Here is a 27,672-nt window from a genome sequence, read left to right on the forward strand (position 1 = left end):
CTAAACGCTGGGGTAGCGAGGGAGATAAATAATAAATGTACATATATTTTAAAGGGGTCGTAATGATTAGGGGTCCGTTAAGTTGGTGTGAGGGTTAAATTAACCAGCAATCGGACGCTGTGAAGCATATAATGGGCAGGCAAACAATTGTTCGAGTAATTTATGCACTCAATTGCACTTTCATTGATAGCTGCGGCTTTTCGAATCTGTTTCTGATTTGCTTATATTGAGATATGTATGCACTGTGTATCGGTGGGTGTGTCAGTAGAGTTATAGTGGTACAGAAGGGCTATTCATTTGGTTTGAAAATTCTTTCAAATTGCCTCCCTTGAAGCTGTAAATAAAATAGATGTTTCATCGAAAAATAACATAAATAAAAATTGTGGGTTTCTAGCTCTCGTAAAAAGTTGTAAGCTCGTCTAGGTTTTCCTTTGGTCTTTTGTATTCGAGTGTTTGCATTATGTCCTTGAGTTTGGGGATTACAAAGCTACAGGGTATGTACAACAACAAAGCCTTGAATGCACACATCTCAACTGAATTTATGAAATACACATTTGCATTTCGGGTTGCTTGCGCGTTGCAAAGGACTTAAAGCTGAACGTTTCGATACACACATAAAGCATTTACTTGTTACTAATAGTAATAGTAATTCTGGCAGAACTGGAAATCAACAATCAATTAGGTTCTAGGATATGAGATTTGGTGTTTCCTTAAAAGGTGTTCTCGTATTAGCTCACATCGATTGGGAATATTTCCCTTATATTGTCTAACTAGGTAAGTAATACATCTAGGCTTGGGGTTTATTTAATGTAGTTTGATACACATTGGTAATTAGTATAATATTCTGCTAGCGGCTAATCGACCAGTTCTTCACATGAAAAGAAATAAAAAATGCCGGCAAAGTCAAGCCAAACCAAGGAGTTTTCAAATTGCCATTAGCCATCTCGGTTTAATGCTCCCTATCAACTGCTGTAGATTAGTGTGGTTACTTCTCATATGTATATATATATTCCATGTTCTATATTTATGTGTATAATACTAGGCTCAGTTTATTGTAAGTAGTACATACAAATTACACAAAGTTTAGTTTGATTTTCCATTTGATATTTGTTCATCGTTCTTGAGCGCTTCGTTCACTATGTTATCAATAAATATCTTGTGTTTTGTATTTTGTATTTTGTAGGTTTCACATTGTATTCATCTCAAAAGTTCATTAAAATAAATGCCTTTTAGTTTGTTTGCTGGCACTTTAGTGCCGAAGAGTATCCAAGTGTTTGTATCTGATAATGTAGTGTAAATAGTTCCTTGTTCAGTTGGTGGTGGTAGGTGGGTGGTGGTGTGGTCTGGGTGTAGTTAGTTAGTTGCTAAGTTAGTTGATTAGTTTGTCTTGGCTTGCCATTGAGTGTTGGCTAGAAGAAGGGCCGAAAGAGATTTGTAAAAGCCACTCCGCTTCACATCGCGGAGTGGGAGGAGGAGGAGCTTCGAGGAAGCTGTTCGGAAATTTCTAAATCACTCCGGAATCACTCAGAAATTCGCATGCGAATTCAGCACACATGCATACACATGCCGAGGTCCTTGTTCCTTGTTCCTAGGTCCAAGGTCCTGCGTTCGTGTATGCTGCTGTATTGGTATTGCTATTAGTTTTTTGGGCCCTCTTAAATGACACTCATGCGACGCCTGCCATTTCCGGTGCCCTCGGCTCAGTTGGCGTTGGCCAGCGTTTCGTGGCACACCTCCATGTAGTCAGGATCGTGCATGATGCCCTTTATCATGTCCTTCAGCATTGTGTAGCGTGGAAATATCGGATACATCTTTGAGCTGCCGTACTCCTCCTGTGGGTTCAGATTGGGATAAGTATGCAATGCAAAGTTGCCACCTGTTTGGCTTACCTTCAGCACACGGATGAGGTGTCGAAGTCCGAGATACTTTTTCAGCAAGCGGTACAAGTCGTTTATCAGCTGCGTGTTCTCGTGCTCGATTTGGGCCGTTGTCATATCTGTGGGGTGGGTCACCATAAAATATATATTTAATTTTTATAACGCCATGGAAATAAATGGTCATCTGATTTCACTTACGTTCCAATCGCTCCATCCGCTCCCGCCGCTCGGCCGCCTCCTCTGCCAAACGGGCCGAGGTCTTCACTCCTTCGCCGGACTTCTGGGTCTTCTCCATGATCGAACAGGCCCGCATCACGTAGGAGGGCACCGTCTCCTGCTTCTCCTGCCGCGGGATGTCCACCAGGGTCCAGTACTGGGTCTCCAGGCGGATGACTTCCTGTTGGCGATATGTAGTTAAGGACTTTTTTTTCATTTCGTTGCGATTTAAAATTTTCTTTATAGTGAGCGCACTGAAATGTAACTTCTTATCTTTCATTTTTTTAAAGAATATTCCTTTACTTTATTCCAATATTCTTATCTATAAATATGTGGGATTGGTTTTCCTTTATAAATTAGAAGTCCCACTATTTGTGTTTTATTATAATAAGATGATAGTTTTATTGAAATGAAATTAGTGATAAGTAATTCTGATATTAGTTTCAGGTATTTAAATGAACTTAAATCGGTTTAAACTGCGTTTTTTGATACTTAAATCGCGTCGTTCTTAAACTTCTTTATTTCGCACGTCGTTCTACTTCGTCTTTCTCGGATTAACTTCGATTTTTAATAATTTGATCGCGTTCTTCGTTAATTCGCACGTCTTGCTCCTTCGCTTCTCTCGTTCTTAATGCTCGTTGAATACTTCTTTTTTCCTTCGCCAAAACTCTTTTTTATTTCAGCTGATTAGAGATGGGTTGGTCTGAACGGGGCTGCCAGACCTATTCCCACAACTCGGCCATCCTTCTAAACATTCGTCCCGAATGTAGCGTCGTCGTCGTCAGAGAATACTTGCATCCATGGCTTCATATACTCGGCGCAAGAGGTAGTGCATCTTGGCCCGTCAGAAGATAGAGATTCTTTTACCACATCGTAAGTGTCCTTAGGCTTGACTTTGGTTACACGGTAGGGACCCAAGTACTTAGGCTTCAACTTAAGCCCACCACCAAGCTGAGTGCGTTTGATAGCGACAATATCGCCGACTTTGTATGTTGTTGCTGGTCTACGTCTGAGATTATACGAGTGCTTGTTCTCGTTTTGCATGACAAGGATCTGTTGCTTGGCAGCTTTGCGGATCTCGTCTCGATTGTCCTGAAACATTTGGATTATTTCTTGCTCGATCATTTCCTTCAGCTTAACGTCAGTTTTAGTGCGCATCTTGATGCCTACAAGTAGCTCGAATGGAGTTGTATGTGTACTCCTGCAGTACGTCGAATTGATTGTTTGCTGAACCTGGTTCACAAACTTATACCACTTGCTGGGATCATCTATAGATAGTTTGGAGAGCACGGATACAATTGTGGCGTTGAGGCGTTCAACTTGCCCGTTTGCTCTTGGAACTCCGGTGGTAACTGCATGAAGTTCAATACCCTCGTTCTCACAATACTTTTTGAAGTCGTCCGAAGTGAACGCTGTGCCTCGATCGGATATTATTTGTACAGGATTGCCAAATATTGCGCTCTGAGCTTCCAGTCTGGTAATAACGTCCTTGGAAGATGTTGATTTTGTGGGATACAGCCAACAAAATTTAGTAAACCCGTCGATGAAAGCAAGAATGTGCTTGTATGCCTTGTGAGTCGATTCGAGAGGTCCCAAAAAATCGATGTGAAATGTTTGAAGTGGCTCCGCTTCCTTCGGCAATGGGTGCAACTCTCCTTCCTTTTTCCCAAGTTTGCGGTTTAGCACAATACATGGAATGCAACATTTGATTTGTCGTTGAATCTTGTCTTCAAGTTTTGGAATGTAATATTCCTTTCCGATGATTTCCTTCGTCTTCTTTACCGAAAAATGTCCTTTTTCATGAGCCTGTCGAATGATTTCGCGTTGGAGGATTGGTGGTACAACTATCAGTTCATCGTCGTTCACCAATTTGTACAGCAGACCAGATCTCATGAAGAAATTGTTGTGGCTAGCTTTCTCAGCAAGGATGTCAATTATAGCTTTTAGTTCCTCGTCCTGCGATTGAACACTCTTCAATTTGCTGTGCAAGCTTTCGTCGGAGATCATCATTACAGGGTAACGGCTCAAAGCATCTGCATGACGTATGCGTGTCCCTGATCTGTGTTCAACTTCAAAGTCAAACTCCTGAAGTGCAAGGATCCAACGTGCGACTCGAGTACAGACTTCTCTTTTTTCCATCGTTTTTGTAAAAGCATTGCAATCGCTGACCAACTTGAAATGCATACCTAAAAGGTAAACTCGGAATTTTCGAAATGCTTCTACCACTGCCAGGATCTCTAACTCGTAACTGGAAAACTTTCTTTCTGCGTCTGTCGTTTTCTTACTCATGTAGTACACCGGGTGTATCTGGTTGTCATTGGGCGACTTTTGAAGCAGAACTGCTCCGAAACCATCAATCGATGCATCTGTATGAAGCTCTGTTTCGTGCTGCGGATGAAAAATCTTGAGAACTGGCTTCTGGGTAATCAGAGTCTTCAGTATGTTAAAAGCATCTATCTCCCTGTCAGAGAAAACAAACTTGGCGTCGTGCTTCATCAGGTCGGTCAAAGGTTTGGCTATGATTGAAAAGTTCAGGATAAATTTCCGAAAGTATCCAACCAGACCCAGGAAGCTTTGTAGTTGCTTCTGGTTTGTCGGCAAGGGAAACTTCGTCACAGCCTTCGTCTTTTCATCTGAGATACAAATCTTTTGGTTTTCAATGCTATGACCTAGGAACTCGATTTTCTTTTTGAGGAAACAGCATTTCTTTAGGTTGATCACCAAACCGTAGTCTTCACAGCGCTTGATGACTGTCTTGAGATTGGCGACTGCTTCGCCTTCGTCTGTAGCTGGGACAATAATATCGTCGACATAGGGAATCGCGATACCAGATCGGGTCAAGTCTCGGAAAATGGCGTTGACGTGCCTTTGAAATACGCCTGGAGAATTCGTAAGGCCAAAAGGGACTTTTAGGAACTGATACTGGCCATTGTGGGTTACAAAGGACGTAAACTTGCGGCTTTCGACATCGACGTTTACGTGGAAAAATCCGTTTTTGAGGTCCAGCGTGCTGAATACGTGAGCATCTTGCAGACGGTCCAATTGGTCTTCGATCAAGGGAAGGGGAAACATATCTCGTACTATTACCTTGTTAATCCTTCTGTAGTCAATGCAGAGTCGAGTTGTGTTGTCGCGCTTCTTGACTAGTACGACTGGACTGCTGTACTTGGACTCAGAGTGCTCGATGACCCCGTCCTTGAGCCACTGCTCGATTTGATCGTCAATAATACACCGCTCGGAGAATGCGAATCGACGCGGACGCGAGTGTACGGGGGTATCGTCTTTTAACACAATACGCATCGCAACGTTTGTTGTTTTCGTACTCGTCGGCTTGTAGTTCTTGATCAGTTCGTAAACTTCGCGTTTTGCTTCAGCGGTTGCACTTTCGTCAATGTTTATGTTAAAATTTTCGGCACTTTCGACGTTAATTTTCATTAGCGAACTTAATTCACTTTCGGAGTCATGGTTTTCTCGGCTTTGTATTTTAATTCCGTCACGATTTATTAGAATTTCAGCGTTGTTGCAAAATTCTGCGCCTAACACAACTTGTACGTCCAAAAAGTCAGAAGAAACAACTAGAAAATTCTCTTCAAACACTTGATCGTCAACTTCGAATTTCCTTTTAAACGAACCGAATGGTTTCACCCTGTTGTTGTTTCCGAAACCGACAAGAAAAATGTTCACAGCACTCAATTTAGGCTTATTCAAGCTTACGTACGTTGTTTCACTCATTATGTTGTATTTGCTGCCTGTGTCAATAAGAGCTGTGTACTTGTTGTTCTGTATACGAATTTCTTTACACATCGATAGTTTATCATCCGATACTTTGCGCGTATTTTTCGGAGTTTCAACCGTTTCAATTTTGCCTGTGGGGCAGTCTTTAGAAATGTGTCCATAATTATTGCAATTAAAGCACTTCCGACCGTTGCTTCGATTAGGGCACTGATTTGATGTGTGGCCACTTGCACCACAGTTGTAGCAATTCACCTTTCTTTGCACGGACACGTCTTTTTGGCCTGCACTGTCTTTGCCAATCGCGTATTTCGACTTGTCTTCTTGATATTTAGGCTTTCCGGATTTTTCACGAATTTTCTCGTAGCACTTTAACTTTTCCTTGAACTCCTTCAAGTCTTTAGCGTTGTACAAAATCGATTTGTTGACGCTCAAATCATTGATGCCATCAATCACGTATTGCATAAGTGCACTGTTGTCTACACTTCCACGAGAAGCCATTTCTTTCATTTTAAGAAGATATTCTTGAACACTTTCATTGTTTTTGATCTTTCTTTCGGATAGCAACTTATGTAAATGAGCACCATTCACTTCGGCTTTAAACTCTTTGATCAATGCGACTTTCAACATTTGCCAACTTCTGATACCACGCTCACTCATAATGAACATTTTAGCGAGGCCTTTAAGAGAACGTTTCGCGAAAATGAATTTTTGCAGGTCATCCCAATACATAATGGAAGCCATGTCCTCGAAATCGGAAACCCAAACCTCAACTGCAAGAGTATCATCTCCACTGAATGGTCGAATAGAATCTTCAACATCACGGAAGTTTACGGAAAATCGCGGCGAATTCACGCCGAAACTTTGTACCGAAGCGGAATCGTTATTCTTGGACGCCACTGTGCCAGCCTGTGCGTTTTTGTTGCTCCTCTTTGCCTGCTTTTCTGCGTTGCTGCGTACAGAACGAAACTCGTCGTCTTCATCGTTTGAACTTTTCTCGTCGTTGTCTTCGTTATTCTCCTCTTGTTCGTCTCTTTCATCGTCATCGGAATCCTCTTCATCAGCATCTTCTAGTAGTTTTCCCACACGCAAATTTCGGAAAATGTGCAGCATCAGATCATTTTTGTCGTGTTGCAAGCCCAAAATGTTGCAAATTATGGCGAGGTCGTTGTTTGACAAATTTTGCGCGACGTAAGACACTTTCTGGTTGAAGAGCTCATCACTTTCCACAAAATCAAAGCCTTCGAAACCACGTAGTCGTTTTCGATTATGCCGATCACCGTCGTATTCGTACACAAATTTGTGCAAAAGGTCCACATTCTTCTTTTTTTCTGATCTCAACGCCTGCAAAACCGATTCAAAATCAGCAAGGGTCGTCATGGTTGCTTAAACAATTTTCGCACACTTTTCGCAAGTTTTTCTTTGCTGTTCTTCCTTCTACTCGTATTCGTCGTTCACACTCACGGTCTGTACTCGTCGTTTAAATACACTTATGCGTCGTTATAAGCATATGTATAGTGCAGATTATCGTGGTATTTGTGGCGTCGTTTTCACACACTCGTACGTCGTTTTTCCAAGCTTTTCTTTTCTGTTTCCACAGTCTTCGTCGTTGTAAATCTTTGGTTCTAGCACACTTTTTCGTCGTTTTACTTAACACTTTTCACGTAGGTTGAGCCCCCATATTTGTGGGATTGGTTTTCCTTTATAAATTAGAAGTCCCACTATTTGTGTTTTATTATAATAAGATGATAGTTTTATTGAAATGAAATTAGTGATAAGTAATTCTGATATTAGTTTCAGGTATTTAAATGAACTTAAATCGGTTTAAACTGCGTTTTTTGATACTTAAATCGCGTCGTTCTTAAACTTCTTTATTTCGCACGTCGTTCTACTTCGTCTTTCTCGGATTAACTTCGATTTTTAATAATTTGATCGCGTTCTTCGTTAATTCGCACGTCTTGCTCCTTCGCTTCTCTCGTTCTTAATGCTCGTTGAATACTTCTTTTTTCCTTCGCCAAAACTCTTTTTTATTTCAGCTGATTAGAGATGGGTTGGTCTGAACGGGGCTGCCAGACCTATTCCCACAAATATGTATGTTATGAACATGAAAAGGGAAATTTTAATTCCAAGACAAGTAAAGCGAAAGAAACCCAAGCCGTTATTATTTAAATTGCATTCTTCATACAATCCAATTCTTATCAGCTATAAAAAATAAAAACTCATAACAGCGCAAGAATGTGGAATTATCAACTTGAACAGATTTTACGATTTCCCCAGAAAAATCTCTTTTTGTTTTTAGTAACAATCCAACAGTGTAGCGGAACATATTGCGCTCTGTTATAAGTCTTCACTAGATAAACGATTTTTATTCGTTTAAAAAATAACAAAAAACAACGACATTAAACGAAAAACTTATAAACGTGGCAGAGCAAGAGTTGTGGACCATTTTTAAAGGAAAAGATTTTATAAGTGGTGAATGTCAAAGAAATGTTGTTTGTAAAAAAATAGTGAATCACAATTTGAAAATTATAATATTATTCTTTTTATCTTAAAATATTTTTAAATTTTTAAGAAAAATGTATAAATGTAAAGTTTTTATGAAATCTCTAGTTAAAGAAGAATAAGTCTCATTTCTACATTTTTACTGACCTTAATCATGAGCTTGAGCATGGGATAGCGTTGGAAGATGTTGCGCTGGCTCTTCGAGTCGCCGTACTTGTTCATTAGGTTGATCAGGGCCTTCTTGGCAGTTTCGTAGGACTCCTCCAGACGCAGTCGCAGGGATCGCAGGCGCTCGTTGGTCTCGATTACCTCGTCCCGCGTCATTCCACTGGGCGCCCCCTCGTCCTTCACATCCTGAACGATTCGCCGCACACTCTGCGTGAATTTACCGACAAAGTTGGTGGTTGCTGGGTGGCGATAAAAAACACAAATTAAACGATAAAATAATTATAATTGTACGGAAATTGCACGAAGCACTGTCATTCATTATTCGAAATGTCAGTAGACACGCGCATTAACCCTTAATTAATCTGCGATTCATTCGGAAATTATTCGACTATGGGAAAGTCAAACTATTATGCCATGATGAAATCGCATCACTTTTTCTCGTTACTTATTTGTATTTTTTCACCCCGCTATATTTGTAATAAGAACGACCGCGCTGGGACTCGAACCCGCGGCGAAAACTCAGTGGTGGTTGCGGGCACGTCGCGCTACGCGCAGCACCACGGCCACTATCAGAAAACGTCTGTCTTATGTTCGCTTTGGTTGCGTTGGCTGTCAATTTTTTTCAATGGGTGTGTAAAAACATTTTTATTTTATTTTCGAAACGAATCACTTTAAATTGAAAGAAACTTTGATGATTCATAAAAATAGGTAGGTACTATAGTTTCTATCCGTACCTAGTAATAATTTGACAATGTAATACCTACAATAAATTATCATTAAAAATGCGATTAAAAGATTTTTTTTTCTACAAAAATAATAATTTTAACGGTCATAATTTAAATGTAAATGTCACCATATTCGTAAAAATAAACCTTGGTTTAGTAGCGAAATATTGTAAGTAACAACGACAATTTCAGATGTTTTTGAAATCGTAATGGCCCCATAAAACCTTTTTGAAAATTTTAATTTTAAAGAAACAATAAAGTTTGTAGGTTAATTTAAATTTAGGTTTTTATTGTTCGATGGTCCTTTATTTTCATGACGCCAATAATTTTGTACCATTAATGAATGGGAAAACTCCAGCATCAATTGAGCGCTGTTTTATGGGCTTTTCGTTGAGATGGCGAAAAGTGCAATTAGCATTCGTCATTGTCAGTCCGTTTCTGCGTCCGTAAAGTCATGAAAACGTGACATACTTCTGTGCCCGATTTGTATTGTGGGTCGTGCCTTCGGAAGGGGCTCGCTGATGGCTGCTTATTCTGGTGGTGACTTAAAACACTGCGAATTAGTCGAGCGTTGCATCTAAATGCGCCCCCTCATAATTAGAAACCCGACCATCTGTGGATTCTGACAGAGGCATTCCCTTGTTTAGAAATTGCACTGTCAGTTTCCTGCTGTGAATCACCAGCCGGCACAAAGACCCCGCATTGTGGGTGTCTGGAAAACTCTAATTGCTGGTGGAAACGCGTCGGTCAAGGACTTTGCCCAACGACGCTGATCGTGTGACGTACTATTTGCAGAGACTTTGATCAGTCCGCTACGAATAATGATCTGATCTTACAATTACAATACTTTTTTTTAAGAGAGCGGCAAAGAGTATCGCTTTTATCGCATCCTCTCGTTTCTTGCTCTCTCGATTTGTATTTTTGTTTACCCAGTTCGAAGTTTATACATATAAAGTGGTATACCAGAGAACCTCACATCAGTGCAAAGTCGAAAATCTCGCAGTAAGCATTGCTGTGTGGCGATCCGCGGAAAAGCATAAAAGCCACTCAAAAAAAAATATAATAAAAAAGCGAAAAACAAAACAAAACGTGAGCACAATACAAGAAAAATACAAACAAAGAGCTAAGCTAAATGTATATATAAACCCCATACATAATTGAACATATATACACCGCGCCAACAAAAAATCGAGAATAAGCATAGCACCAATTGAACTCAAAATTTATCTGTTCAATTACCGAAATCAAGAGAAAAGAATAAAAGCTCTATATGAACTGTTATACCGAGTGAATTTCAAAGTGAAAAGTGGGATCGTGAGCAGATATTGCGGCCATATGTTCCGACTTCTCAGTACGACTTATGTATCGGCTGAGGCATGAGCTTTATGAGCATTGTGTTCCTGTGTTGCGTTCCTGATTGGTTTATTGGCTAAGCTAATTCAGCCGATGGCTATTGACTGGCTCTCGACCAGTTGGCCTTCTGCTCGACTGGCGCTTTTTGCAAGTGCAGCAAATTTCCATATAAAAAGCGCAATTAATCCATGTTTGTTATTTTTATCCCTCTCCCTCGCCCTCGCCTTCGGTCTGATTTTTTTACCCCAGTTCTTATTTATTTACCCTCCGTTTTTGCCAGCTTGCACAAAAATTCAAATTTCAAAGAATTTTCTTTTATTTTCAAGATAACATAAATGTTTTTACTCAGCACACACATTCTGGAATTTTGTATTGTGTTATTTAATCGTAAAAATGTACATACTTATATTTCTTCAGAAAAACGCTTTAAGAACAACGATTACTGTATTGCCCTGTCATTATTATTTTATTAAGTAAAACAGTCAGACAGTCTGAAGTTGAAAAAAGATTTAAAAATAATTTAATATATTTAAAAATTAACAACAATAAAATTAGTTTTTTGGAAAAAATTCCATTCTCGTATCTTTCTTATTCTATAGCATTTTTAAATTTATACGTTCTCGGATAACCCATGACATTTTTTTAATGAGTAATTTGTCTGAAGTTGTAAAAATATTTTATACTTATTTATATTTTGAATATAAAACAGTAAAGTTCGTTGATTCTCTTATCTCTTAAATTCTTCGGTTTGCGACTGTTTTAAAAAATGTAAGTCTGTACCAACGAATATTTAAATTAATTATATTGTTATTGAATTTCTGTTTTATGGTTTTAAATTCTTAAAAGATTACAGCAACAGCTTAGTTTTTACGACTATTTGCTTATTATTGCAATGAATTGTAATTCTTAAACAAATAGTCTATCCATAGAGCAGAATTCTATTGCCGTAAAACGAGTTTAGAAAATTATATAATAATTGTACTAATAATTACTCAGGTTAACATAACAGCTTCATAACTTAACGACATGCTTACACTCCAAGTCTATAAGACAATATGCAAACCAATCAGCAATTGTAGATAAGCATTTCGATTTTATCGCGGGACAATGTCATTGATCAGAACAGTCTAACTGGGAAAAACACCTTTTAGCCAGTTAAACTCGTTCCGCGGATCGTGGAAGTGTAGAGCTCATGTTCCTGAGACAGAGTGCCATTAAAAGAAACTGGATCTGTCCCAGATCTTCGCCTACAATCTGCAACCAGACAGAGGACCCTCCATAAGTAAGCCGCTTGCTCTTCTTCACTTGATGGCCGACTGAACAGATGACAATCCGTACCGTAATACATCAGTCTTTCGGTAGAATATGGGTTGATGGCTTGATGGGTGGTTGTGTAGTCGGGTTAAAAACTCTCTCGACCTTCCCGCTCATCCCACTGATATCTGCGAAAACGACAACCAGAGTTTGTTTGACTGCGGAGCGGCGGAGAGAGGACGGCTAATGAGCAAAACGGCTTTTGTTTGTCTTTTTGGCCCCAAAGTTCCCCAGTCGACGCTCTTCGGGCTTCCAGCTAAGCAGAGTACCTGCGTAAACCAGTTTTTGCTAATTTGACAAAACACAAAAAAAACGTCGACATATGTAAGCTTTTTTGGTTCGGGGCTCTGGGCTCGAATATGCTGTTTGTCTTTGGGCTTTGGGCTGCTTTTTTCGAGAATGAGAATGGGCTAAGAGCGCGGCACAACATCACATAACTTGGCCAACAGCAAACGAAACGTGTCGTCGCCGCTCATTGTTTCCATTGGAGCTGAAAGATACGGAAAGTATCTAAAAGATACTTTTTTGCTTCGCACATAATTAAAGCTCTGCACGTGTCCGCATTTGTGTGGGTGAGTGCTGCGTGTATGTGCGCCCTTTTGGCTCACAAATATTTCAAGTTCAACATTTCTTGAGCTTGGGAATCCCCGCCTTTTGTTTGCACTTGAGCCCCTATTTACCTCGGTCTTAATTGTTGATTCCTTTTTCCTCTTAATTTGCCATTTTGCTGCTAACCCATTTTTCGTTTTATTTATTCTTATTTAGCGTCATTCAGTGACGTAGTATAACCCTCTTATCAGTCGGAGACTTAGGGAATTCCAAGATACCTGGACTTCCAGCGGTATTACTCATTGTAGGAACATTGGTCATGAATCTTAAGTTTTCTGGTTTGTAACTTGCCCATGGCTCATCGTGGTCACTTTCTAGAACGCAAGTGTTATTTATAAAGAAAATAATCATTCTCTATCGCAGAGTGTGTAATACACTTAATTGCATGTTGCGCGTGCCAACAAATTGCCCTGCAGTCTGTATTGTGGCTCGGATTAAATTTCTCTAAGGCCAAAACCACAGGCACGCGTCGAGAAATGAGGTTGGGTGATCACATACTGCATATCTTTCCCACGACTGTTGTGGTTTGTCACTCACACTCTTACTCACTCTCTTAGTTTTTGCGGTTAGTGAAATCATAATTTCCATGAGATATACGGAAGCCGGGAAATTCCTAGTTTTATGTACTCACAGTTCATTAAAAGGTTCATTTGCATGTAGTAAATAGTAATAGTTTTTAAAGCTGTCATGCACGGGCTACACCAACCATTTGGTACTGCGGCTCTGACGTAATCGTATTTAAAACCAGTTCGATTATTTATTTAGCTCATTTTATGGCTAATTCTTGTTCTTCCTATTTTTAGCTTTAAACATCACTCTACCCGTCGACGACCTTTGGTTTTCAATCAAATGATACAGGTCACTTTCAAACACCCAAGAAATTAAAGCCAATTAAAATGGGAGTCTGACTCTTTGCTCAAGAGTAATTCGACCCAAGCATTGCAATAGATTCCTATAATTAAAACGACAAATTAATGGTTTAAGTTGAGAAGGTGTTGAGTTAAAAGCTCAAGTTACGTCAATACGTTATTAAGTGGCTCGTGCGAAGAGCTAATACTCTACTACTGCTTTTATACAATTTATACAATAAAACATCTTTGTGTTCACGCTTTAAGAAGCAGCTTTATTATGGTATAATTATAATATCATTGAGGCTAGCGTAAAACCACTAATGGATTTAATTATAATTAAATGGCATGTGCCATTTCAAAGTCTGATCTAGGTAGCCACGTCTAATGAGCATCTGTCATTAGATGTACAGATATTAAAATGATTAATGGGTTCAGAGTGCCCGAGCGCTCAAGAGAAAGATCATGCTCAGTGGGCTCGATGGCTTTGAGCCGTAAATATGTCACGAGTATGAGATCATTCGAATATACTATCCAGATCCAAGAACAATAGCCTCTGTCTCTAATTTTACTTGCCAGCCAAGCTCATCGTAATTACCATAAGCCATTGTCTTGCACCGGGAATCCTGATGGCTAATCACGCTAAATTAAGCTGAAATGCGAATGAATCATTTGTGAGCTTGAATTTATTTACCGATTTTTGGCAACGTTATATACCTGCAAATATTTGGCTTGTTTGTCACACTCGATTACCGCTGACCTTCCGTCGGCGGACGTGAATTTGTATGCACGCCCATCAATAACCCAAGCTAAACGTCCCGACCTCGCTAATCCTAGTGGCACGTGCTTATTACCACTCACCACTCCCTAAAACCCGAAAACCCAAACTCGAAACCCAGAGCCCCAATCCAATCGCAATCCCTCATCCCAAAAACCGTCGAGTTTGCTCAGCGTGTTTTAATTAGTTCGGGTTGGAAAGGACTAGCTTCGCAGCGAAAACGCTTTCTGTTTGACTAATTGGCCGCATTTTGGGTAGCGCGTGTCTGTGGGTGCCCTGGCCACGCCCCCAGCCCATCAACGCCCCCATCAATCATCGATGAGTCGAAAATTTCGACACGCCCCAGATTTATTGAAATCGTGCAACGTGCCACTGCATTTGGGGCCAAGTTAAGTGACAATTGCGAAATGCATTTTCCAGATCACAGGGATGCGTCATTTGCATTTGGACACCTAATCTTTAGGTGCGGTCCATAATAAATGTGGGTTAATTTAAGACACGAGCTGACAATATTCCCGATTAGTCACCTTCATGGTAAATGATAAATGTCACCCTAAATGGAGCGTAGAATCATTGTTTGTAGATATAAATGGTAGCTAATGAATAGAGAAAATTAGAACTTCTGTGTAAATGTTTTCCATATAAATATACAGGCGGTGGGAGAAAAACATTTACACATTTTTACCTGGAAAGTAAACAAGTAAATAAGTATGTCTCACCTGTGCCTAATCCACGTGGAAACTCCAAGCTAAGTAGATTTTAAGCCACAATTTTTCCTGGTCATTCGGACAGGAGCGCAACCTCAATATTGTGGAAGTCTGGTGAAAAGTTTGTGGTCATCCAGCATTCGACCAGAGATACCAACTGAGTTTGTGGGCCATCTAAATGGCTCAATCAATAAGCAGCCACAATTCCAGGATATTTCGGGTCAAGTTGGGCACTTTGATTTGCCCATAAATTCCCGGGCCCAAATGGCAGCTAAAGTTTAAGTCCGAAATGCCCATTTGTTCGCTGTTAAATTGAATTGAAGCGTCACATTGAACTAATATTTGAAAATTTCCACCCAGCGGTTTAATGGCAAAGGAAGCTGGCCCCCTTTTTTATGCCGAAAATTTAATATGCACTACGGGGCAATGCTATAAAGCCACTTAATATTTAATGTATGAATGTTTTGGGGCGCCTGCGGGGGGGAAGGCGGTGAGGAGGAAGTGTATTTGCCCGAGCCTGGCATTTTCATTAAAACTTTAAGTCACTTTTGGTGCCGTTATTTGATGCTACTATTTTGCATTATTCAAGAAACTGCCGCCAACGCCGCAGTTGGGAAAACACAAGCGCTCAAAGAGCTGAAACACACTCAGGCACACACATGAGGAGGCAGCAAATCCTTCGGATTCGTATTCGCATTCGTCCTTGTCCTTGTTCTTGACAGTATATGTATGTAGTAGGCCCGACAGGCAACACAAATAGACGTGTGCCAAAATACACAAACAAATGCGGAGCAAACGAAGCGAAACACTAGGAGGGCACACATGGGACCCGAAAGCCCGAAGCCCCGAAAACCGGAGACAGGAAGATGGAATCGGGATGAGATGGGATGCCACTGGAAGCGGGACAGCGGATCCATTTTACTTGGGTACCGCACCGTTTGAACTTTGCCATTCAAAGCAGCCCGAAAAATGTGCTCGAATAACGAACGAACTGAACCGACTAAACAAATATTCCATATAGGGAGTGACAAAGGGACAGGCGGCCAGACCAATTGAAGCCACAGTTTGGCAGCCGCACAAATGCGGAAGCGTGCAGCATCAGCAATAAGTAGTAACCAACAGTGAGTAACGGCAACGGCGGCCACGATAATGGCAATCTGTCAGTTCTGGCCAAGCTAAACAATGGCCACCAGACACACACACACTCTCACTCACACGGAATGGACAGGATAACGCATTCAGCCAGCGAGACAAATTGACAGACAATTTAGCTGTCAATTGTGCGTTGCCTGCTCGGCCGACAGTTGAACCAACATCCTGGCATTCGGCGAATGACATTATTAGTTTTAGCCCGAAGCCAGACAAAGGCTAGACCAGCAAACACTAGTCCCGTCCACAAAAAACACATAATTCTGGCTTGAAATTCATAATTTCTAAATGAACTTGCAATGGAAATAGACCCTTGATAATTTTGATAATAAAATATTAAACTTTATATATAGTTATTATTATTCCTCATCCCTTGTTTAAGACTAAAACATTGAATAGTGCAGTCAACAAATGGAATATAATGGAACAAAAGTTATAAAAATACTATTTTAATGTAAAGTAAGATACAATTTTTTTTTTCATATCAACATGATATGAAAAACTTGATCTTAAAAAATGTTAAATTGATCTGCACTTAGCAATCTGTTATTTCGTCTTTTTTTCTTTTGTGTATATAGATCTAAGAATATATATGTCTCGATTATATTCTAGTACTTAACTGGCAAGAAGCATACAAAACAAAATTATCTCCTATAATCTCCCATATGAAGAAGATGATAGATAGAAGATAAAACTGGAGCAGCTCCTTTAATCCGAGCAACAAATGCAAAGCACGCAAAGTAAAAACGGCGATTTGCCGGATGACAGTTGAGCCGAACCGGCTGCGGGAGGCCCAAGGAGCTCGGGGCGTTGTCGCCAGGACAATGGATATGCCTGTGTAAGTAGCTGTAAGCACAGCTGCTTACTTTGGGGCATTTATCATACGCCGCGTGGGCCAGGCGTTGACATAACAATTAAGCGAATTGGCCGTGCTTAGCGGGGATGGGGATGGCAGCGATTCTACCTTGGCTGATAATCCATCTTCAGTTATATTTCATAACGACCGCCTGCCAGTGACATTTGCCGGCGATATTTACGTTTTAGCCACTTCCTTCTGGCCAAGACATTCGCATTCCGCTGGCTGAGTGCATATAATTTCACTGGCTTTGACTTGGGCTTTGCGCAACTTTTGCAATTAGAACTGCAGCCAAGTAGCCAAGTGGTTGCTCACAAAGTGCCATCAACTTTGGCGGCACTTGAAGTGGCAAGTGGGTGGAGTACAGACCGCAACTACCTACTGCTCGGGCAGACTGGCACTTGTTGTGCTTTTAACATGTTGATATTGTGTCCCTGGGCCGGGGGAAAGCCCCTTTTCCCCCTTATTTTCGCAATTTTCGTTTGCTGCCCGTGCCGCTGTCACATGGCAAAAGTCGGATGTCGGGCATTGCGAATGAAGTTAAGTTCCCATAAATGTGTCAGCCAGTCTGTTTTTGTTTTCCCTCGTTATTGTCCCTGTTTGCCACTGCCACTGCCATCAGCCAGGACCAGAACATACAGGACAAAGCCCAATGACAGCTGGGATACACGCTGCACTGGCCATCCTTTGTGGGTCGACGCTCCTGACGGATGTTCAAAGATAGAGAGGCATGATAACCAAGTTTTGATACCTCAACCTCAGCCAACCCATGTGATTCGGGCCAAAGGTGGAGCCCTAATGAAGGCCTTGCCCCTTTCTCGATGGAATTGATCACTGTATGCATTTCGCCTCAGCCCCGGATGAATGTTACACTGTATAGAAACATATTGCACTGTGCGCCGCCTCCATTTCCATTTCTATTTTACCATTCCTACCGGAATGAGCAACAAAAACTTGACAAGAATGGAAGAAAACATTTTCCACTTGCATTGTTTCTCACTGGATGATGATGCCCCACTTTGTGGGCTTGTGTGTTTGAGTGTGCGTGCCGCATAAATTTCATTTTGAACAATAATAAGAAAAGTTGCCTGCTGCCGTTGGCCTGCGGGGCAAAGCTTCCAGTCAGATCAAAATCACACAAGTAAAAACGGCAACAATGGTGTGTTTTTGTGTGCATTAAATAACAAAAAACGCCGAAACAAAAAGAATGTGGCGGGAAAAAAAGGGAAAGCGACAAAAAAAGGCGGCTGACAGCAGGCCAGGGCCATGTTACGTATACGCACCATTGAGCGGCCAAATCGCATTACGCATTCGCCATGTGGCCGTTGCAACCTGTGGGCAAAAAAAAAACAAAAAAACCGAGCAGCTTAATTACAACCCCCATCCAACCAGCAGTACTGACCCACATTGATTGGGCATCGACAGGAACATCAGAATTATGCAGTATGCTCTCAGGATTGGATTGGTTTTCATGTGCAGGCCACCTGACGGCATTTGCATTCCGTTGTTGCTGCAACTACGTGACTTGCCTCGACGTGAGACACTTTGACACTTGAATAGAGCTGGGAAAACGGCCAGGATAACTCTGTCTTCGGCTCTGTGGCCACGTCATCCTCCTAAGCCAATTAGGGGGAACAAAGGCCACCGCATCTAACGGCCACACCACGTGTTGATGCTCTGGCATAAACAATTTATGAACGAATTCTCATGCTCCGAAGGAAAATACCATTAAGGCCAGCGTAAACGTAAACACTGGGTACACACAAAAAAGTCTTAAAACGAAATCTTCTCAAAATCACATTCGGTCCGGGGGAATTTCACTTACAATTTTTCGCTGATCATCATCAGCAGCATCGAATCGACATCATGATGAGCGTACGCGTACCAAGAAAAAAGCCAAGCGGTTTATTGCGTATTTTTAGGTCAGAGCAAACAGCGGATTCAATATGGCACGAGGGCAGCTCCGATTGAAGCATCTTCTTACCTCGCTGCATGTTTACGCCACTGTGTTTGCCTTTAATCGCATCTGCAATGAGTTTTCCTACTTTGATGAGTTTGCTCGCCTGGGGCCGCGGGCAACCGAATTTCCATATCAATTAGCAGCCCTCGCCCAGATCGAACATTTCCGGGTGTTTGCGCAGCACCGCCCTTCAAGTGTATCCTTATCTTTAGCTCTATCGATATCTAAATCCGTGACTGTATAAATAAAAAACTAATGAAATCCGATTTTCCGTGCCACTTTATGGCTTTGCCCGCCATTCGGTTACTGGTCCGAGAGGCAAAGTAACCGTAGGAGGTGGCCACAGGACATGTTGCTTCAGTGACACCGGGCCACAAAACATTACTTTTTATTCTGGAGGAAGGAACTTTACTTTCTTATTAACTTAAAGTGTTTTTTTGTTATTATAATATTTTTATTCCAATTTTTTAAGCTTGTGAAAGCTTAGTGCAATTTTGTATTTAATTTTAGATTTAAAATACCAAGGATGTCTTTAAATATCAGATTAAATAACATCTCTAGCAAAAGTAAAAAATATATTCATTAAATTCAATTTAAATAAGTTTACGAAAAAATTTAGGGCGAAATTTCTTAAGGATTGATTTAAGAAATATTTATAATTTATCTAAAATATTTATTATGCGATTTTCAAGACATTCTGTCCTACATATGCCCCTTTTTCTTGTTGCCTAGTGTAATTGAACTCGTTGCCAGGTTGTTTGCGGCAGGGGGCGGAGGTGTGCCACACTTGGGTGCCCACATCATCTTTTCGGGGCCACAGTGTTTGCGACCAAATGGCCGCACTTACGGGTAAGCGGCTCCGGGTTCCGGCCCAGGTCACAGTTCGCCCGGGTTCAGCTGGAGCCCTTCTGGCCGTAGGCTAAATTGCATTCACCCCGCTGCCGATAACTTTCTAATGAGTGGTAATCGACGTTCGGCAGCATGTGTGGACTGCAACTGGAGGATGTATCGTGTATGGGGTGTGCAAAGTGGGCTGTGGGTGCCTGAATTTGGGCCACATCTTTTTTGTGGCAGCATGCCACTCTTGAAATTCAATTTGGCTTTGTGAGGCGCCACAGATGGTCGGTGCGCTGATGTGAGAACTGCAAGGACTTTGCATATAATTATTAAAATTGTCGGTGGACAGTAATGGTGCTATGAATAATGCACCATTATAATGTCCATTTGGCCTAATTAAAAGCGTGGTATTTAAAACGGCTTATGGGCGAGCTGAAGCGTTCGCATAGTTTCCCTTCGTCACCTACATTTTGATGGTTCATCCCACTGTTTATTACATCAACTAAATCCAATTAAGCAGAGCTGCCAGCTACACCGTTACTCAGTTTACCAGGGGAAAAAATTATGTACCTGCTGCAAACCCAATTAAAATTTCTTGCAGTTTCTGACCAAAATTGGATTACTCAGAGTTAAAGAGATTTCAAAAATACAGCACACATTCGACAGGTCGTAATTGCTCGAAAAATGCGGTCACTGTTAAAATGCTGAATTTGAGAAAAATAACCCAACTAAATGTAGAATCCGCACCGAAAAACCAATTAAGAGCGCACTTTTTGGATCTCGTTTTCCACTGTCTGTGCAAAATATTAAAATTGAATATTTAATGGAAACTGTATAAGCAGTAAAGAGGAAAACGCCAGAGGACAGGGCAACATGTGGGGCTGGCTAGCAGCATTGTGCCTTTATTTTCACAGTTTATTCATATTTATGATGCAGCCGATCCCGTTTTTATATCCCTTTTTTGCCAGCTTGTTCTCCATGCTCATTTATACATCGGCCACTTGTGGCTCACTCAAATTGCCGTTGTTGTAGCAACAAATCGAGGGTTATTCCCCCAACAAACTTACAATTTCCGTTGGCTATTCACACAATTTGGGAATCGAGTTTTTGTGCTGCTCCAGGTCCTTGTGTTGTTGCGGGTCGTGTCCTGACCCAATACTTTCAGCTTCAATAAACAGGGTTTCTGCTGTGGCTCAGCAGCCGATTGCCTAGGATTTTCTCTGTACGAGAAGGTCCTGTGTGGCTTTGGAACATGCAGACTATATAAAGTTGCATCGGTGGATCCGTTAGCATACTTTTATGGGCAACAGCTGCAGCCGGAAGGAGGAAATGCATTTTGGCAAATTTATTTTATTTGGTATTTTCCCTAGTGCTGGATTTCCCCATCTGATCCGCAACGAAATGCGAATTTAGCAATCACCGCAAAATTGTTGGGCCAAAATATGCAAACAGTTTGGTAATTATTACGTGCAAATTCAATTAGATAACTCGCCAGAGAAGGAATTTTCAATTACATATGGCCAAACATAAAAATTCGATTTCCATCCGGATTGTTCTGTGTTTCATGGGGAGTTTGGATGATTTATGTTCTAACATCTGCCTCTTTTACTGACATTTCGTTCCCTCTAATTTCCGTTAGCTCGTTTTCTGCGGTTTCAGATTTTCTCTCTGGCTGGTAATGCAATGCTTTTTCTTCTCTAATTGGTTGTCTTGTTAAGGAGGAAGATTGTGCAGAGGAAAAGGCAGCTTTATGCGACATTTTCTGGTTAATAAATAATGCGGTTTCCATAAACCAATAACAGAAAGTCAAAGAGGATTGACAAGAAATTCTTTGGAAAATCATATGTCTTAGAAATAAACAAACAAAGATAATAGTCACAAGATCTAGAACGTAAAAAATACTATCTTTTTTCCATCTGTTTAAAAAAACATTCATAAGATAGATAAGATATAGACGACATTCCAAAAATAACACAGCTGTCAGGAAAATCGTTGTGAAATTATTTCTATTCTTACTTGTCATTTATGACGTAGGGCACCGGTGATATCTTGTTTTCCATTTAAAAAGAAGGTGCACTCTTATTGTGACTGAGTAAATGAGTCTTCAAAATTCTCAGAACACATCTGTTCCAACGGACAAATTTCATTTATATTGACAAGCAATTTTAAGCAGACGTTTCAGTCTGATTTGAACGACCAAAGTGTAAGAGCACAACCGGAAATATTGGGTAGGGAAATTTATTTCGATTAAGCAGACGGTTAGTTTGAGCTGCAGCAGAAGCACCGAAACAGTGCGCTTCGGAATATTAAAATCGCAAAGTGCTCGGCCATTGTGTTTCGGTGTCGAACAAGTTTTTCCGCTTGGAATCGCTCAGCTCAGCCCGACCTCATTGGGTTATGGCTGGCAGCTTTCGACGTGCCCGGGACCAGAAAAATAAAAACGAGAACAAATAAAGAATATGGAATGGGGAATAAAAAGCAAAGCAGAAAGCCAACGAAAGTAATTCAAAAGTTTGCCACAGAGCAGAACGGGCAACAAAAGCCAAGAAAAATTGAACTCAACTTGATGTCTAATTTAAAACAAACCCCAAAACCAAGACCGGGCAAACCGAGCCGGGCCAGATCCTGATCCCGATCCCTAACCCAGAAGCCAAAACAAAACCGCAACAAAATTTACAACTTCAAAACTTTGCCATCGGCGGTTGTCCTGCCTGATGTGTGTTTGAGTTTCAAGGGGGTTCTATTTGTTATTTGTTTTTTTTTTTGGGGGGGTTTAGGGTGGGTTTTTCAAGTATATAATTGAGATTGAACTGCAGAAACAAAGTTGAACTAATGCACAATCTTTGCTTGCTGCCAATTGCAGACCCGCCAGCCAACCGAAGGAGATGAATCGAACGGCGCTGTCCACTGGCAGCACCAGCAGCCGCAGACTTCCGGCTCTTTTGTTAGTCCTGCTGCTCTGCCTGGTGGCCCAGACCACCGCTCGTCCTTCGTCGGAGGACGAGGGCGACTTGGCCATCATTCCGCCGGATACTGACAATGTGGAGGTTTGTGTGCGGCTGAAATTCAATCTTATAATACTCAACTTACAATCCCTGTTTCAATAGATCCACACAGTAAAGTTCGTGAATGGCGTTATGCAGAAGGATCATCCAGTGATCATGTACAAGGAGGATTTTGTCAGCGAGGATTATGGTAAGTTTACGCCATTATTCAAGAAAATACTTAATGAGATTCTAGTCTAACACTTAAGTCTAATCATTTCTGTGAATTTAATAAAAAATCCTAGTTATTTTAATTTGTATCAAAAGTTTAGATTATCAAATCCCTAATAATAAAATTTAATATTTTACTTTCCACTTAGATCCCACCAAGAACGGGACAAGTCCTGGTCAGCACAAGAAGCACAAGCGAAGGCACAACCATCGTGTGGAGCCGCAGCAGGAGAACGATGGCGAGCAGATCCTTTTCGATATCCTGCCCGACAAGCCGATCGTGCTGGAGGAAGACCTCAAAGCTCCCCCGGTCAGCACCGTCGAAGTCACCGAACTGGCGGAACCCACCAAGAAGGAGTGGCTGGGGAAGCATCCCAAGAAGTACCACAGTCGCCAGCGACGACAGACCTACTTAAATCCTTATAATATTAGATATGAAAGCGTCTACCAATATTACCTACCCATACCTAAAACACAAGAAGTCAAACCGCTAATCTATATTCAGTAAGGACTTACACTTAGTAGCATACACGATCCCAATGATAATAATATCTATCCATTTTAGACGTACACAAGTAGGGGGGAAGAAAGCCACTCTGAAGGGACCACCTAATCGTAAGGATCAGCAACCAACCAGCATTGACGGTAGAGGTGAATTCGACTTGGAGCACAACTCAAATCCAGAAGATGCCGACTACTCTATATATAGCAGTACCACTACTACGACCACTAGGAGGCCTCCTCCAGGTAAGTGAAACCATGTTTACCTTAATTAATCCCGAACTTATTTTCACCCTCGCAATTAAAGTTAGTTTTAAAAGTATAAATATGACACCAAAATTGCTAAGAACCCATTCGAAAAGTGAATAACATAGGGCTTTGCCAACTAACCGCCACTCTGACTATCGCTTTATCTTCAACACGACCTGACCTTTGTATTACCATCTTTGTGTATAGTGAACACTCGGCCGCCGGCTCCCACTCGAAGGCCGCCCACCCAGTCCTCTTCAGCCGGTGAGGGCAAGGTCACCAAGTGTGTGTGGGCGATCGTGAACTGCTGCAGCAGCGAGAGCAAGAAGGTGCGGTACAACTGCTTCGAGGAGTTCGGCTGCCACGGAGCCTTTTGGGACATCAATCCGTGTGCCGATGAAGGCGTGAAGCAAGGTGCGCTCACCAAGGTCCTGAATGCCTACCAATAGGCGGTGCTTCCCGGTCCTGCTTCCCATTCAATTGCTCAAAATATCTTAAAGGCAATCTTAACTTATTTAATGCGTATATTAAGTTTCAACTTTTGTAAATATACAGATATATGTCTACATATATATCTATAGTTTCCGCTTAGCGAAGAAAAGCCAAACAACCATTAACAATTCTTTCATAACAATATTTCCAAATCATAACTGTATCATTAATAAATCTCCCATGAAAAAATGTAGTTTGATGTTGAAGAATACGCAATTGCTGAATAACTATGTTAATTATATCCGTTACTCATGTCCGTTGAACTATCTTGTCAATCATAATATGAACACTTTTAAAAAGAATATTTATATTCCGTCCGTTACAACCTTTAAAGTAGGGAATGGGGCCTTAAGCTGATTTAAAAACCCACTTGAATGGTATTGTGAGTAACGGGTATCTCACGGTCGGGACCCCCGACCCTATCATCCATTTATGTTTTTATCCTTTTTATTTAAGCTTCCATAACCCGGTGAAGGACACACAAATCAAGAATTTCCCAGCTAACACATGGTTTGGTTGCCAACTATTATTTATTGCCTCAGCTGTGTATTGTCAATTATCGCATCGATTTCATTTCATCCAAAAAGCAAATTAAAATTCTCCCATTTACTGTTGCGACTTGAATACGTTTGTTTAATTGGTTGCCAATCGACTGTCCACATATGTAATCCGCACAACAATTGTAACAATTCAATTGCAATTACACAATCCCCTCAGCCATATCAATTAACCAACTGCCAGGAGGCCAGAGGCCCATTGATGGTCTATCTTTTAATTGGCCGTCTATAACGTGGCGCAGAACACAATTTACACCTGCAAAACCAATTGCAGCTGCATTGCCCTGGCAGCTCATTGAGGGATATAAGTATGTTGTTCCTTCATAATTGGCAAATGTGCACTCAAAAATAAATTGTAACCTCTCGGGATTAATAAGAAATAACATTGGTTTGGAGAAAGTGCAGTGCACTGATTATAAAAAATCGGTATTAAAAGCATGTGTAGATTCATTCGCTTTAAATGTGAAATTAATTTGCTGGTAACAAATCCGAAATTGTGCTTTACATGTACCACGCAATATCTCGCTGTGTAGAGGCCTCAGTTGCTGTTGTTCATTAAGGCCCAAACTCGGGGCCGTTGTTTATTAATTGAGTGAACAAGCAGAGGCGCTCAATTGGTGAAGGTGCACACACACAAACATAATCATACGCAATCCGGCACCCACTAACTTGCACTTTAGCACCCTGGTTTACATGCTGACGCCTCTTAATTGCAGACGAACTCGTGCCCCTAGCCGCCTTCTCGCCCCCTGGATTCGCACAACCCGCAGCACGACCACCACCCCCTGCTGTCCGACGTCCGTCCTCCAGGACAGGTAAGCCGCCGCATCTGCAGATAGGAAACCGCAGACCCACGAACGCCATTCTGAAATATTCCGCCTCCCTTGCAGACGGCTTCCAGTTTCCCGAGGACCTCGGCTACCAGGCGAACAGCAACTGCCAGCGGGCCTCGAAGGTCTGCTGCTCGCAGAGAAATATTGGTTCCCAGTACGACTGCTTCCACCAGTACGGCTGCAACGAGAGCATCTCGTCCATTATATCCACCTGCTCCTAGGAGGCGCAGGATAAACCCCAATAAGTCCACATTTGCTCTGTAAATCTGCCTGTGACCCGAGCCTCGCGTTTCGATAGCCCCATTTGCAGCCTAACGATTCTTACCTACATAATCATATCATTTCTAGTCGGCTTTGCCAGTGGGGCTGGCCCTAATTAATAAAGATGTTTCTGTTTCCAAACTAACAATACTCGGTGTTTTCTTATGATCACTTTAATTAGAAATAATTGGAATTAGGCAGCGCAAGGTTAGTTCCACTTAAACCAGTTGAAGCTTTAAATATATTTTAATTTCTGCGACGAGCACTTTTTCTGTAAAATTGTTTCGTCCAATTGAAATTCATTATTCAATTAGTAAGACTTTAATTGCAAATAAAATTTACTGAATTCCGAATAATAATAATGAATTAATAACCAACGAATTACCAATTGATTTCCCTGCACCGATGGAACTAATTTCCGATCCATTGATTGAAGTGGTTCTCCTTTCCTAATTTACTTCTGTTGCCTGCGCACTGTAGTCCTTCAGCCCAACACCTTTCGAGAAGAAGAAGTCCCAGGAAACAGTCCTAAGCAGGACAGCGACAGCTTGACAACAAATCTCCGCTGAGTTAATTTGCCAGCCTAATGCCATTTCCCATGGTATTCGTGGAGCCCAATCACAGGACATAAGGCGATTACGCAGTGCCCCGCCCACTGCCCCTTTTTCGAATTGTGTTCAGCTGAATGGATCTGTGTCCGCCGTTGTTCATTAAGTATTTTCTAGTGGGAGATCCACTCCACTTGGATGTGAAGGGTTTACCATTTTCGGGAATTAAATGCCATTAAATACACAAAACTTTGTCTTTTAAAATAAAAGATATTGCTCATGATATTGACACAGAATTTACGTGAAATGATTAAAATTTTTTAGCACAAAAATGGTCAAACTCCTGTTTGTTTACTAGATTTAAAAAATGTAATAATTTATTTATTTTATGGAATTTATAGAATCACAAATTCATTAAGATGCATGAGTAAAAGCCTTTATTATATTCAGTAATATTCAAGAGCCCTAATTCTTTACCATCTTCAATCCCCTCCGAACTAATTGTAACTACGAAAATTCTCGCAGTGTATGGCCTACTCACCGCTTCCGCTGTCGTAGGATCTGGTGGTGGAGCCACTGGTATTGGAGCGCTTTATCTCGCGACGACCCATTTTGTTTGCGGTCGGCTGCTGGTCCTCCGGGTTTGGATGCTGGTGTATCTGATGCTTCTGATGTCGGGGTGAGTCGCAATCGGAATCTCTGGACACGTGGCACGTGGCAAGGAGCGCACAGGCGGTGGAGGCAGCCGCTTTTGCAACTGCCGAACTATACTGACCACCAGCTGTGGACGAGGAGCCGGGATGCTGCTGCTGTTGGTGCTGCAAGTTCAGCGAGGGCGTGGAGACTGCGGTGCGACCGCTGTGGTGCAACAACGCCTGCCCGGGAACAGTGGGCGGGAACTCAAAGTAGTTGGCCTGTAGGTGATTGCCGAGCAAATTGATGGCCGGTTTCGTGGCCAAACCGCTCGAGTTTTCCGCGTGGCTGGTGTGACTGGTGGTGCTGCTGCGCCTGTGCTGATGGTTTTGGTACTGCGGGTGATGGTGCGGATGCGTATGCGGATGCGTATGCGGATGCGTTTGCGGATGCTGGGAGTGGGGCGGAGTGCTGCTGCTGCTGCTGGCGGGGTTCACTTGGTGCGGCGTGGGTGGCGGCGGGGGACAGGCGTTGTTGATGCTGCTGCTGCTGGCGGAGGATGATTTGCGCAGCGATGATGGTCTCAACCCTTTCACAGGGTACAATGGGTACTATCGTCCGGCAACGCGTACCCAATCGCGGTGGTCACTGTTGTACCAAATACCTACAAATAATTAAAATATATGGTAATTTTCAAGTGGTTACTTCTAAATATTTCGCTTATTGATAAAATTAAATTTCAGATCACATGT

General features: G+C 41.6%; 2 protein-coding genes across 8 annotated transcripts; one reads left to right on the forward strand and one right to left on the reverse strand.

The window, feature by feature from the left end:
- Positions 1 to 343: 343 nt before the first annotated feature.
- LOC108064880 (uncharacterized) lies at positions 344 to 27,582 on the reverse strand (the record flags this gene model as incomplete). The annotated part of the gene is given in 5 exon segments (XM_044394130.2): positions 344 to 1,832; positions 1,890 to 1,996; positions 2,076 to 2,274; positions 8,475 to 8,734; positions 26,829 to 27,582. Coding segments are annotated over 5 exon segments (1,452 nt in total), but the record flags the coding sequence as incomplete, so codon positions are not given.
- hdly (hadley) lies at positions 10,184 to 25,842 on the forward strand. 7 transcript variants are annotated; one of them, XM_044394300.2, is made up of 8 exons: positions 10,184 to 10,309; positions 22,495 to 22,678; positions 22,739 to 22,826; positions 22,996 to 23,350; positions 23,412 to 23,593; positions 23,804 to 24,010; positions 25,362 to 25,460; positions 25,536 to 25,836. In XM_044394300.2, exons 2-8 carry the CDS (start codon positions 22,517 to 22,519, stop codon positions 25,697 to 25,699), a joined length of 1,257 nt encoding a protein of 418 aa, XP_044250235.2. In that variant the 5' UTR covers positions 10,184 to 10,309; positions 22,495 to 22,516; the 3' UTR covers positions 25,700 to 25,836. The 7 variants fall into 7 exon arrangements, with proteins under 7 accessions (XP_044250235.2, XP_070072594.1, XP_070072591.1 ...); XM_070216493.1 differs by having other exon boundaries at positions 10,206 to 10,222; positions 25,536 to 25,838; XM_070216490.1 differs by lacking the exon at positions 10,184 to 10,309 and adding an exon at positions 10,337 to 10,354 and having other exon boundaries at positions 25,536 to 25,838.
- Positions 27,583 to 27,672: the final 90 nt, after the last annotated feature.

The sequence above is a fragment of the Drosophila takahashii genome, chromosome 3R, assembly GCF_030179915.1.
Source record: "Drosophila takahashii strain IR98-3 E-12201 chromosome 3R, DtakHiC1v2, whole genome shotgun sequence".
In the NCBI taxonomy this organism is placed as follows: domain Eukaryota; kingdom Metazoa; phylum Arthropoda; class Insecta; order Diptera; family Drosophilidae; genus Drosophila; species Drosophila takahashii.

Excerpts from the sequence above, each read along its gene's own strand:
- hdly (XM_070216489.1), top strand. The coding sequence starts at position 15,910 with ATGCGGAAGCGTGCAGCATCAGCAATAAGTAGTAACCAACA. Across the intron at positions 22,827-22,995 it reads TTTTGTCAGCGAGGATTATG|ATCCCACCAAGAACGGGACA; the intron begins GTAAGTTTACGC and ends CTTTCCACTTAG. Across the intron at positions 25,461-25,535 it reads ACGTCCGTCCTCCAGGACAG|ACGGCTTCCAGTTTCCCGAG; the intron begins GTAAGCCGCCGC and ends CCTCCCTTGCAG.